The sequence below is a fragment of the Podarcis muralis genome, chromosome 5 (genome assembly GCF_964188315.1).
Source record: "Podarcis muralis chromosome 5, rPodMur119.hap1.1, whole genome shotgun sequence".
Taxonomy (NCBI): domain Eukaryota; kingdom Metazoa; phylum Chordata; class Lepidosauria; order Squamata; family Lacertidae; genus Podarcis; species Podarcis muralis.
Window position 1 is genome coordinate 51894950 of NC_135659.1, and position 12263 is coordinate 51907212.

Genomic DNA, 12263 nt, shown 5'->3' on the forward strand with positions numbered 1-12263 from the left:
GTCGGCTCGGAAGAGAGCGAAACTCCAGCCCCCACAATGCACCGCGCTGATAGGCTTCCCGTTTATTCTACTTTTCCGAGGGCCTTGCTGTGTCGGGATCTTTTATTGGCTGCAAAGCTCCCTGCTAATGACGTAGGAGAGAGAAAGAGAAGCGTAGCGATAGAAAAAAGACGCGTTCCGATAGGGAAAGGAGCGCGGCGTTCTCATTGGGTGCCTTTAATCCCACCCAGGAAGTGTATTGGTGGCCATGTGGTGGATGTTGGGGGTTCCTCTAGGTGAGTAGAGTGACAGTAATGGGGCGCAGTAGTTGATGTTTCTTATGTCGGGCGGGCGCGCGGGCGGGGGGATACATTTGTTTTGTGTGCAAAGGGGTTCCAGATTAAATTCCTGGCATTTCCAGGTAAGGTTGAGAAATGCGTCTGCCCGAAATGCCAGTCAGTCTTCTTGACAACATGGAACTAGAGCAGGCATAAGCAAACTCGGCCCTCCAGATTTTTGGGACTACAACCACCACCATCCCTAGCTAACAGGACCAGTGGTCAGGGATGATGGGAATTGTAGTCTCAAAACTTCTGGAGGACAGAGTTTGCCTATGCCTGAACTAGAGAGACCGGTGTTCTGTCTTTGTGTAGTAAGGAGCCTTCCTGAGTTCTGCTGTTTCCCAGGCCGCTTCAGTGCCATTTTCTTGTCTCTCTCCTATTTCAGTGCATGTTTCTGAACGAAGGAGGCATTCTAATCAGTGTTAGTAATTAGAAGCATGGATACAAAGGGTTTTAGCTATGTCTGTTCCCTACTGATTCATACAGAATCTGATCCTGCAAATGTGACCTTGGAGAACTGAAGCTCAGGACCATTCTCATCCAGCATCTTGCTAGTAGTGGGATATTGCAATGCGGACGGGCATCACTTTGTATTTTTGTAGTTTGGATATAGGCCACCATGGCAACAGCATTCAGCAGTGATGGTGCTGAGGTTATGCAGCGGACCGTGATTCCTGCAGAAGCAAGTGGACGTCCCCCAACCACCAGGCTGGAAGAGTTCTATGAACTGGAGAGAGCAGCTGCATTTGTATCTGATAATGGCTTCACTAAGGTGAGACAGTAGTTTGCCCTTTGCCAGAAAGCTTCCCCTAGAGTTAGTGGACATCCCCGCCCCAAATATTCAAGTATTGGGGCACTAAATATGGGGGACTTTAAAAAGGTTTTGTTTACCAAGTATGTCAAACAAATAAATATGTAGAAACAGCTCACACACTACAGTATTTAAGGCTGAGATGTGGAATCTTCCCCCAAGGGCCACATCTCCCAGGGGGAACATGCCAGCGATGGGAGAGCTGAGGCTGCCCAAGGCACATCTCTTCTCCCCCCACCTTTTCCTTTTCACCAGTGATGTGAGGTACTTTTTGGTGCTTTATTTTTCCACAAGGAAAAAATATGTTTCATAAGGTCATGATCAACAATGAATGGATGCCAGCTGCAAATACAGCATTAGGCAAACTTGGCAGTTTCAAGTTTTTAGCTCTTGTTTGCTAAATACAAGTAAAATAAAAAAAACAAATTAGACCATTCTCTAAGGCAGGTATTCTTCAACCTTTTCAGACCCAGGACCCACTTTTAACCCCAACATACATATGGAAACCCATTTCTTAATCTTTTATCATATATTTGCATGGTGGTAATGCTCCTGTTGTGACCCATCTTGGATCAGGCCGTGACCCAGCAGTGGGTCCAAGTCCATCTGTTGAAGGCCAGTGTTCTAGGGCATCACATATTGCCCTGTTCACACTATCCTAATTTTCAAAGGATTTTTCCCCAGTTCAGAACTGACAAACCCACATCACTGCTTACACATGTATGTCCATCCATTCTATTCTCTCTCCCCACCCATTCTTCCTCCTTTTTTTGCTTTTCTCTTTGCCCTTCCCTGCTGCAATTAAGCTTAGAGGAAATTCATTTCACTCAGTATGCAGGTTTTTGAGGGAGTCACAATGCAGATGGAGGGGTAAATTAACCCTCTCCCCAGTGCTGCCACCCTCACCCTTCAAACCCCTCCCCTCATGGCAATTAGACTTACAAGAAAAAATCCTGTCCATGTGGATGGGACCTTTTTCTTCAAAACCTAATTCCCCAGGAAACCCACAGTACTGCTAGCTGTGTACAGTGGACATGTCCTGAATAATTATCTTGGGTTTGTTTTGTAGGTTGCTCTTCAGTTTCCCGATGAACTCTTGCCAGATTCAGCAAGCATTGCTAGGAAGATGGAAGCAGCAACTGGCGCCAAAATGTACATTCTGGGGGACACATCATACGGCAGGTGAGGTCACAGCAGGAACCTCCTTCCACATAAACACACGATAGAAGCTCAGGCCATAGTCCTATAGACACTTGGGAGTAAGCCTCATTGAAAACATGGAACTTAGTGCTAAGAACATGCATAGGACTATAGTGCAGGCTTGCATTTTCAAGGGGTTCTGTAGTAATATGTCAGCCTCTGGATGTTCAGCAGTCTCTTGACTGCCTCTGCTGGGGTGGGGGGACTATTTATGACAAGAGAGTAGGACTTTGGGATCATTAGTTGCTCCCCAGTTCCTGCATCTTGGGTGTTGGTAACAGAGTATTTTTATCATCTGCTGTCAGGCCTGGGGATCCTTGCATGCTGAGTGAGCTGGTGACAGGGGAAATCCAGTCTCTACAATGGCAACCCATTTACTACATAGGAAGCATTTTTGTGTGTGCTAGAGGTGGTAGGTGTTTTGAGGAAAGCTGCCCTCTATAGCTAATGCTGTTGCTTTTCTTTAGCTGTTGCGTGGATGAAGTGGCAGCAGAGCACGTGGGCGCTGAGGCTGTGGTGCACTATGGCCCTGCCTGCTTGAGTCCCTGCCGCAAGCTGCCCGTGCTCCATGTGTTTGGCCGCAAACAACTAGACGTGGCACACTGCACAGAAGTCTTCCGGGAGTTGTATCCAGACCCCCTAGCTCATGTGGTTGTGCTGAATGAAGTGGCCTATTTTCATTCTCTAGGTGAGACCATGGGGATCACAATGTTGGTGGTGGGTGGTATTCAAAAGATCAGGCCAGGATGGGAAAAAGCTACAGTGGGCATCCTCTAACCGCAAACAGTGCTCTCCTTGCCAGTCCTGCCCTTTATGTCTTATCTGCCTTCCAATGTTACTCAGTCCCAGCTTTTAACCCTCTCTACTACCCTCAGGGCTGGATTAACCAGGAAATGCCTATTTCTCTCTGTGCTCCCCACCTCATTTGCCACTAGGATACTAGTTTGCAGTTTCCTCAACAATAACATTCTTCAGAGCAAAGCTAATAGACCTGCATGTTCAAAGGCAAAACCACATAAATTAATCAGTGAAGTTTACTCCTTTGTAGTTTGAATGAACTAGGAATGTGGTCAGTTAATGCACAGATACCTGCCAAAGAGGCTTTTATAAGTTCTATGATTCTATGAAAATGAGAAAAGTCAAAACAGTACTCCTGTCAATGTTCCAATTTATATTTCTGATTTGGCGGCTGGAGGGGTTGTTCTCTTTTAAAGGACCACAGAAGTAATATTTCCTTGTAATATTAGCTTTCAGTTAACTCCCCTCTGTTTACATCCTTTAAATCAGGGATGGGGAACCTATTGCTCTCCAGATGTTGTTGGACTAGAACTCTCATCATCCCTGACCACTGGCTATGCTGCATAAGGCTGATAGGAGTTCCCCATCACAGCTTTAAACCTAGTGTCTAGCACAAGGGCCCTTCCCTGTCCATGGAAGAGGCCTGCTGAGAATTTGGAACAGTGAGATGTGACAGTTATTGTCTCTAAATTGAATGACTTTTCATTTCTCTTCCCCTCAGATAACCTGGCCTCTCAGCTGCACCCCATTTATCCCAATGTAGTTTTCTCTCAACTGGATAACAAGGAACTTCAGCCAGTTCCCGGGCTGGTGCAGAAATTTGGGCGGTACTTTGTAGTAGACAGTCAGCATGGTCTTGACAACTACGCCATGTTCTACGTGGGTTGTGAAGGCCCAGAACTCACAAACTTCATGCTGAGCTGGAACCGGTGTCCCTTCAGCTCCTTTAATCCTCAGACAGGACAAGGCCGACGGGAAACATTGGATGTGAACCGGGCCCTGAGGCGACGCCTCTATCTAGTGGAGCGGGCACGGGATGCCCAAGTAGTGGGCATTGTGGTGGGCACTCTTGGTGTGGCAGACTACTTGTCTGTTCTGGAGCATCTGCGTGGCATCATTCAGCGGGCAGGCAAACAGGCCTATACCTTGGCTGTGGGTAAACCCAACCCTGCAAAGCTGGCAAACTTTCTAGAGGTGGACATTTTTGTGTTGGTAGCCTGCCCACAGAACTCTTTGCTTGATTCAGCTGACTTCTACCGGCCTGTGGTCACACCCTACGAGCTGGAGATGGCATGCAATCCAGCACGGACCTGGACAGGCAGCTATGTCACAGATTTCCGTCACCTCCTACCAGGTAATACTAGGCTTCGTAACTGGAGAAATGAGTAGAGGCAACAACCAGTGAGCTCCTTTCACACCAGACTCTGGAAATTATGTTTGGTCACACACTTCCAAAATTCTCTCTGCAGGCATAAGGGTTTGAAAGTTGCTTTATTATTATAATAATAACTTGAGTCTCACGATGAATTGCAATTTCAGACTCATAAAAGCTGCACAGCTCTACCAATGCTCTTGGGCCTGCCCTGAAGGCATAGTCTGCTGCAGCAGCAATGACCATAGTTCCCTACACCCACACAAAGACAGACCAGCGGCAGGGAACAATTTCTACATTGGGGAGAATTCAAATACATAGGGTTGTATCCAAAATAGTAACACGCCCTGTCAGTGCAAAGACTTTCACTTGCACAATGAAACTCCCCCCTCCTCTTGCCCTGAATCTATTCTAGGGGTTCCCCTAACCCTTCAGAGCTGATTTGGGAAAGGAGGAAGTGGGGAAGTTCCATTGTGCAAGCAGAGATATAATTGGGCTATGCGTACCTCCCATAGTCCTCTCCACATTTGCCATATGAAATGGTGGTCAATGAAGGGTTGCACCTTGCAGTGGCCAGTGGGGCTGATGTTGCTCACCTGGCTTCCCCATGCCATGCATTGCTGCCAGTGACCAAGAGGGGAAAGGGCAAGCCAGTGGGGAGCTCAGCGTGGTATAGGTGCAGGAAAGGAAGCATCAGAGTAGCTATGCTCTCATCAAGTTCCCCAACTTCTCAGTAACAAGCAGCATGTTGAGAAGCCAGGCGAGCAATGCCAACCCCACCCACTGCTGTTTTTCCATGTGCTAATTCTGCACCTCTTGATCATCCTTAGGTGGGTAAAAGCAGGGCATGATTCTCGATGGGCCAAGCTTAGCTGTTACTCTTTCCCTTGCTGTTGCCTGCAGGAGCATGTGAGCACACCCCTTTCCCAGACAAGGTTTCAGAGGCTGACAGTGAACCCAGCATTTCACTCATCACCGGCGAGCTACGCTCAACTTGTCTTTATACAGCACCGGACCCAGAGCCAAGCTCTGGCACTTCTGTGACCTGCCGCAGCTATATGCATATGGCTGAGAGTAGCCCAGCAGGTATGTGTCCGAGGGGTCAGGAATGGATTATGTTAACGGTCCACACAAATGGTGGCAAATCTCATCTCTTAGGACCTTTCTTGTGAGTAATGGTTGTTCCTGGGAGATGAAAATGGCTGTTTTGAAGTCTGTTATGTGGTGAATGTTTCAAAGGTTTATGCTAGTGTCAGAATAGCAATTAGCAGCCTAGTCGCCTTCCTCCATTTACAGTTGCAGTAATGAGTGGGGCAGTGGGCCCCGTGGGCTCTTTCATCCATAATCTTGAATATACTGTAAGCTCTGTTCTCTTCCAGAGTGGTGTCTGGAATTCAGCTTGGGGAAATCATTTATGCCATGATCATTGTTCTTGTTTGATTGTTGTTGTTGTTTTGGTCTTAGCCTCATTTTTGGAGTCACGAAGCTGGCGGGGGCTGGAGCAGCAGCTGGGGCAGTCAGCAGTCACAAAAGCTGTGGCTGGACGACGGGGGATTGCCATTGCATATGAAGATGAGCCTTCTGGATGACAGTACCAGCCGGGCCATGCTGAGAAAAAGTTGCCTTCCCTTTCTGCATCTAGATAACCAAACATGGTTTTTATCACAACCTTCTTCCTCCTACCCACAACTAGACACATGTATAAGGCAAGGAATATCACTTTCCCTGGCCTGGACATTCCTCTTGGTGGATGGACAGATCAACATTTTAACTGGCTGACATCTACAATACAGTAGTTCTGCCAAATGGTGTTTTTTATGTTAAGAAGCTAAGTAAACCTATTCTTCTCACTGTGCTCTCAATTGTGCTGGTGTTTATCTGTGCACATAAAGCAGCCCTGAGCTAAGAGTGGCAGCACAGTAGACTTGGGGTTCTGTTGGGGTAACAGGGGTGTGTAGCATTGCAGCTTAATTCACATGTGAAATTATACCACAGATTCCCATTTATCCAGCTTCCACTGGCAAGTGGAAGTTATAGTTAGCTATAACTTAGGGCACTCTTGGAAGCCAATCATGCCCCTACATGCCCAGGCTCAACCTCTGCCATAGTCTCATACATGGGAAAAAGCAGGTAAGAGTGTGATTGAGGAGGGAGTACAGGTTTCTATACTCTGGTTGAACCTTGAGCTAATCCACACCACCCAGTGTTAAAGGCGTAACTAGAAGTCATGAAAAGTTTTCCTATTGAGGCTAGGATTTTGTATCCTCGAGGAGTTAGATTTGCTGATAGCATGAGGAATTGAATTTTAGGACTCAGAAGCAAGAACCAGGCTTTGAATAGCTGGGGTATAAGAATCCTATGATAAAGAGCCAGTATAGTGGGTAGAGTGCTGAACAGGACTTTGGAGACCAGGGTTCATATGCCCACTCAGCCATGAAGCTCACTGGGTGATCTTGGGCCACTCAACTCACTACAACCCTGTAAGGTGGGTTGAAGGTAAAATGGGGAGAAGTATATATATCTCCTTGATATCTCTTTGGAGGAAAGGCAGGATACAAATGTAGTAAATAAATAAGAACAGCCTTGCTGCATTAAACCAAAGGCCCATCTTGTCTAGGATCCTGTTTCCCACAGTGGGCAACCACATACCTACACCTATGGGAAGCACACAAGAACATGAGAGGCAATGGCATCCTATAGAAACAAGTAGAAATGGAGTCCTATAGTTCTCCATTCAGTTATGCTCCTACAAAATATGCATTGTCTGCTCAGGTGGAGGTTACATATTTTGCAGCTCTTTGGAGTTTAAAAGCACAGACTGAAGAAAGGGGTGGCTGTTGATCTGTGTTAGAGAAAGAGTTGTGCACTAGCATCTTTCCTCCCAGTAGCAGGATAGGGTATGTTTATCCACTCGTCATTTCCGACCCACAAGCATAAGTCACTGACATCCTTAGAAGTGTACCATCCAATATAATGCTCAAAGTTATTTCTGTTGAACATGCCTATCAAACAGAAAGGAGAAACATCATTCCATATCCTAATAGAGAAGAAAAATATAACACAGCTGGCACTGTGTTGTGTAAACATCTGCCCTCCAATCAGGAATCAAAACAGCATTGAGCACAAGGTACAAGATGTACCAGGTAAGGGATATATACATCCCTTGAGTCAAGAACCTACTTCAGTTAAAGCTAGTAACATTTTTAAGACTTAGAATAATTTGCCAATAAAAAAACCATTTTTAAACACTACTTGTAGACCTTGCTATGCCAAATAAAGTTCTATTTTAAATCCATTGGCATCCTTCCTTTCTCCTTATTTGGGCAACTTTTCTGAAGCATTAATACACCCAAATCAACTTCATAATTGTTTATCAGATAATAGGAGGGCCACTGTATGCTATGCACGTTACAGCCCATCTGGCCAATGCTCTTAGTATCTGGCTGCGTATGTATGATCCCTGGGGTGGGGGCTTGTGATACATACCAGCAAAAAAGAAAAGTCATGGGAGTGGGAGAGATAGTAACTGGTAGAATGGGAACCTCCAGAAATGAGCACAGCATAAAATAGCACAGGGTAGTACAGAGAAGTATATACCCAGTGTTCTAAACTTCCATTGTTCTAGGCACATTTTCGACAGGGAATTCCATTAGCGCAAGTAGCTTCTGAGCTCTGGGTGCAGTACTGCGCCTAAAATTTCAGATTAAAACTGCAGAGTGGAAGGAAAGGACCTTTTTCTGCCTCTTCACTTCCAGATACTCTCTGAAGACTGGAGAAGAGACCCTCAAGAATATTAGTGGGGTGGGCAGTGGAAGGACTAATCCATGTGAAAAAGGAACATAATATTTTAGCTGCAGCTCATTCATTTTCAGCTTTGCATTCTTGTTACAAAAAAGTGTGCCTAGACATTCCAGTGTTGCGCCCATACCCTAAATTTAAGGTGCCATTTAGCTCCTAGCTTTCATATTTCTGTTTATAACACTGCTTACACCATGTCATAGCTGCTTTCCTGGTCTCCTGCTCACCTTCTGCTGCTGTTATAATAGTTTGCTGAAGTGAGAGGGGCATCCTGTAGCAGGCCACGGCCCTAGAAGCGGCCAGGTGAGTTATTTTACACCAGGGTGGCTAACCATTGGCCTTTCAGATGTTGTTGAACTACAATTCCCACAAGCCCCAGCCACCATAGCCATTAGGTGTAATGGTAGCCCATCATAATTAGGAGGACACCACATTGGCTATACCTGTTTTACACAGCCACTCGCTATGTAGAGAAGTCACACACCTCTACCCTTCACACATGGTCCAAAAAGTGAAGAAAGAGACCACCGCATAGCAATAGCTTAAGAGTTATAGACAGAAAGGCTAAGATAGACAAGAGTGGGGCAAACAAGAATACTTAATAACCAAGGAAGTATGCAACTCCATAAGCCATACTACAAAATGCAGCATAACTGTGGAGAAGCCGTGTTTAGACATTAGCACTGCTCCTAATCTCCGTAAGTTTGTTTCCTCTGAACATTATTTTCAGAACATCACCTCCACATTCCATTCTCCAACTGCCATGCCATACCAGACAAAAAAAAAAAAAAAAAGCACGAGAAAGGTATAACAGGCAGTCTTTTGCACAAGCTAGTAATGATTATGTTGCTTTTTGCTCCATGCTGCAAAGTAAGATTCAGTTCCATGGCCTCTTACAGTCTCTTGCTTGTACCTTCTATTCTACTTATACCACCTACGAAGACATGGGTCAAGTGCTGTGTGCAATGCAAGCTCATCAGTCAAGGTCCTGGGCAGCAGTTGCATAGGTATCAGGATCCGGAAAGCAGCAACATCATATGCTAAGCCCTGTAGCAGCCCATGACCACACCAGTGATCAATACCTTTCCTAATAAGGCAAAGTGTGGAGTGCTTAGATAAGCAGCATGGAAGTAAGAGCTTCAAATAAATAACTGAAAGGTATAGCACACAGCCTCAAAATGCTACTTTTTAAAGGAATGTTTCAGTGCAAAGAACACCAAACAGAAACACTGAAATCAGCGGAAAGAGAGAAGGTGCAGCAATGTACCACATGCTCAAACCTAGAAGGCACATTCTCTGCCAAGTACTGCTTGTTTTGTGCATTAATGTAGATACTTCTCTTTACCGGGGTGTAATCATGGCCACTGCTATAGAAATACCAGAGTACTGCTTTTTCCCTAATATAGCCAACTATACTTTGTTCTTTCCATGTGCATTGTGAAGGTTTCATAGCTATTCAAGATAAGCCACCAAGCCACCTTATAGATTACTTAATTACAGATCACTACTCCAATTTCTGATCAAAACACATAAACTACTTGGTTGCACTGATTAGTTAAACATTAAGTCCACATTTGATGTGAAGATTTCTGATGTAATTTGACTTTTTTAACCAGTTACTTAACAAGCCAAGATTACACAAAATGCTTATCTTGTTTCCAGATTCAAAGTACTTCATCTGCCTGAACTGGAACAACCCTTACTTGGAAAAAAATACGGTATACCCTATTCACTTTTCAAGACTTGACCTAGAACCGTGCATTGTCAGTATGCTACTTTTTGCATTTACTTGAGATGCCTGATTTTGTTTCAGCTTCTGTTGTCCCATAAGCATATTCTTCCCCAAGAACATGTTTTGCCTTGGAAATGCAGAAGCTCCAGCTGATGTCTACATAAACCTCTAGTACAGCAGTTCTCAAACCACTTTTTCCATGGACCACTTGGAAAATGCTGTGGATGGTGCAGGGCTCAGCCAGCTACTTTTTTGTTTTATAACTCATACTCTAAATAACTGCAGTCTTTTATTTCTAATGCGATGGATATGCCTGTTTTTTTGTGAGCAACGTTCTGTGAAGTCCGTCTCCATCATCAGAAAATATAAAGTGCAGGGCCAAGTACAGATACTTTTGACCACTCCACAAACCACCTCAATGGAGCCTGCAAATGTGTTTGAGAACTGCTCCAGTACTTACCACACTGGTATCTGCTATTGTTATTTAGATGGTTCAATTGTTACTTTAGTAAGCTCTTGTTAAATAGAAAGGATTGACTAAGGTTCAAGCCATCCCAACCTGCTTTTATGTAAACTGAGCTTCGCTACCGAGGGATAGGAAACATTACAGCAAGTCCTAAGTTAGGAACCTACTCGTGTTGTATGGGGAGACTGAAACTGGCCCTGGAGTCATTCTGAATTGCACATTTGCTCAACCTGGTTAGTCTCCAAACCTGCAATACCAACAGTCCCCCATATGAAAATGATTTGCTCCTCTTCTATCCTTTCACCATAAACAGTAGCACACCCTCAGATCCATTGTCACATCTTGATCTTCAGCTGCAGAAGCAACCAGGGACATTTTTCATCAGAGCGCGTAAAGGTGGCTGCAACCCTTTTAAATGAACCTAGAAACTATCATTCATATTACAGGCTAGTATGATAATATGCCTTCCACGGGATGCTCCTATAGATTGTTGCCTGCAAAAAGAAAATTTGAACTGGTTATGCAACTTTGCCAGCACACCAAGAAATGCAAAGGCTGGCATGTATGCTTCCTTCTGAGAAGCTAACTTTGATTCTTTCCAATACTTTGTTGCAGAATTTGGATTTCTTCTTTGTCCAAAACGACATCATACTCTTCTTTATTACCCGTTAGGCTAGGGCAGCTATAAGTGCAACTGCAGCTGCTACAGCTTTTTACCCTCCCCTGCCCAATATTGTCCAGAAGTTACGTCTCTTCCCCCAATTCACCAAACACCACAGCTTAGAAATAGCCTTAATATAATTCAAGGCTGCAGGGCCTTCCACTTCAGTCAGACACCAGCTGCCTCATGCAGGGCAAAGGCAGACTCTTTAGGAACAGACAATACCACAGATATGTCTACAGGAGTGTGCCGGGAAAACAAGGGGCAATCATTGCACCAGTCTAGCAGGGGGAGGAAATATCCTCAGCTCCAGCCTGTGCTCCAAGTCCTTTTAGCCTGCTGCCTCTGAACATGCAGGAGGGATGGACAAACAGCTCATTCTTGAGAGGAGCAGCCTCAGCAGGTTAGTTGCAGTTATCGTCCTATGAGCTGGTTCAATAGCAGCGTTAGGCAGTGGCAGGTAGCCAGCAGATCTGTTCATGCTCCTGTTTTGCTACATGGCCACTCAGTAGTCTGCTGTGTATTCGGTACCATGCAGTCCTCGGCACAGCAGCGTGAACTCCTTTACCATCTCCTTCACACGCCGTTTGTTCACACGCTCTCTGCTAACACAGAAAAAGAATGATGAAAGGCTGATATATAAGAATGGTGAATAAATCACTTAAAAAACCAGCTAGAGCTGAGTCGGATGTTCCCATACACAAGGGCACCACCCAGTGCCAAACCCATGGAATCCCCAGCACTGAGAGCTGGGCACTGCAGACGTGCTCCACACAGCTACTATAATCATTGCTGCCCTCTATTAAGACATCCTCTTTCAAATAACTCATGTTCCTGTTCTGCAAATTATCGTTCACCAATGCATCTCAGTTCCTCGGTGGCTGGATTAATCTAGTGAATCCTACTCTGCCAGCCATAAGAATACAAAAAGAGCCTACCAGAACAAGCCAATGGCCCGATACAGCAGGCTCTGCTTATGTTCCTGTTATAATTATTAAATGCTGGTGAATTCATGGGTTTTTACATGGAGTAGCAGGGGCTTAAAGGAGAAACCAAAGCAACACCAAGATAGGTAGCATGTCTCTACAAGGATAAAAACTCAAGT

The 12263-nt window shown here is 45.0% G+C and overlaps 2 protein-coding genes across 6 annotated transcripts in view; one reads left to right on the forward strand and one right to left on the reverse strand.

The window, feature by feature from the left end:
* Positions 1 to 67: 67 nt before the first annotated feature.
* On the forward strand, positions 68 to 7796 carry DPH2 (diphthamide biosynthesis 2). Of its 3 annotated transcripts, none has more exons than XM_028733750.2 (7): positions 68 to 275; positions 923 to 1092; positions 2201 to 2313; positions 2799 to 3019; positions 3851 to 4483; positions 5405 to 5587; positions 5966 to 7796. In XM_028733750.2, the coding sequence occupies exons 2-7, from the start codon at positions 940 to 942 to the stop codon at positions 6088 to 6090; spliced, it is 1428 nt and encodes a 475-aa protein (XP_028589583.2). In that variant the 5' UTR covers positions 68 to 275; positions 923 to 939; the 3' UTR covers positions 6091 to 7796. The 3 variants fall into 3 exon arrangements, with proteins under 3 accessions (XP_028589583.2, XP_077784925.1, XP_028589584.2); XM_077928799.1 differs by lacking the exon at positions 68 to 275 and adding an exon at positions 318 to 400; XM_028733751.2 differs by lacking the exon at positions 68 to 275 and having other exon boundaries at positions 411 to 1092.
* Positions 7797 to 11277: 3481 nt separating this feature from the next.
* IPO13 (importin 13) overlaps positions 11278 to 12263 on the reverse strand; it is a 41926-nt gene continuing 40940 nt past the window's right edge. For 2 of the 3 annotated variants that reach the window (XM_028733747.2, XM_028733749.2), the window contains exon 20: positions 11278 to 11763. In XM_028733747.2, coding sequence (XP_028589580.1) covers positions 11664 to 11763 — 100 coding nt within the window. In that variant the 3' untranslated portion in view covers positions 11278 to 11663. The remainder of the gene's footprint in view (positions 11764 to 12263) is intronic. The other variant, XM_028733748.2, reaches the window with a different exon arrangement.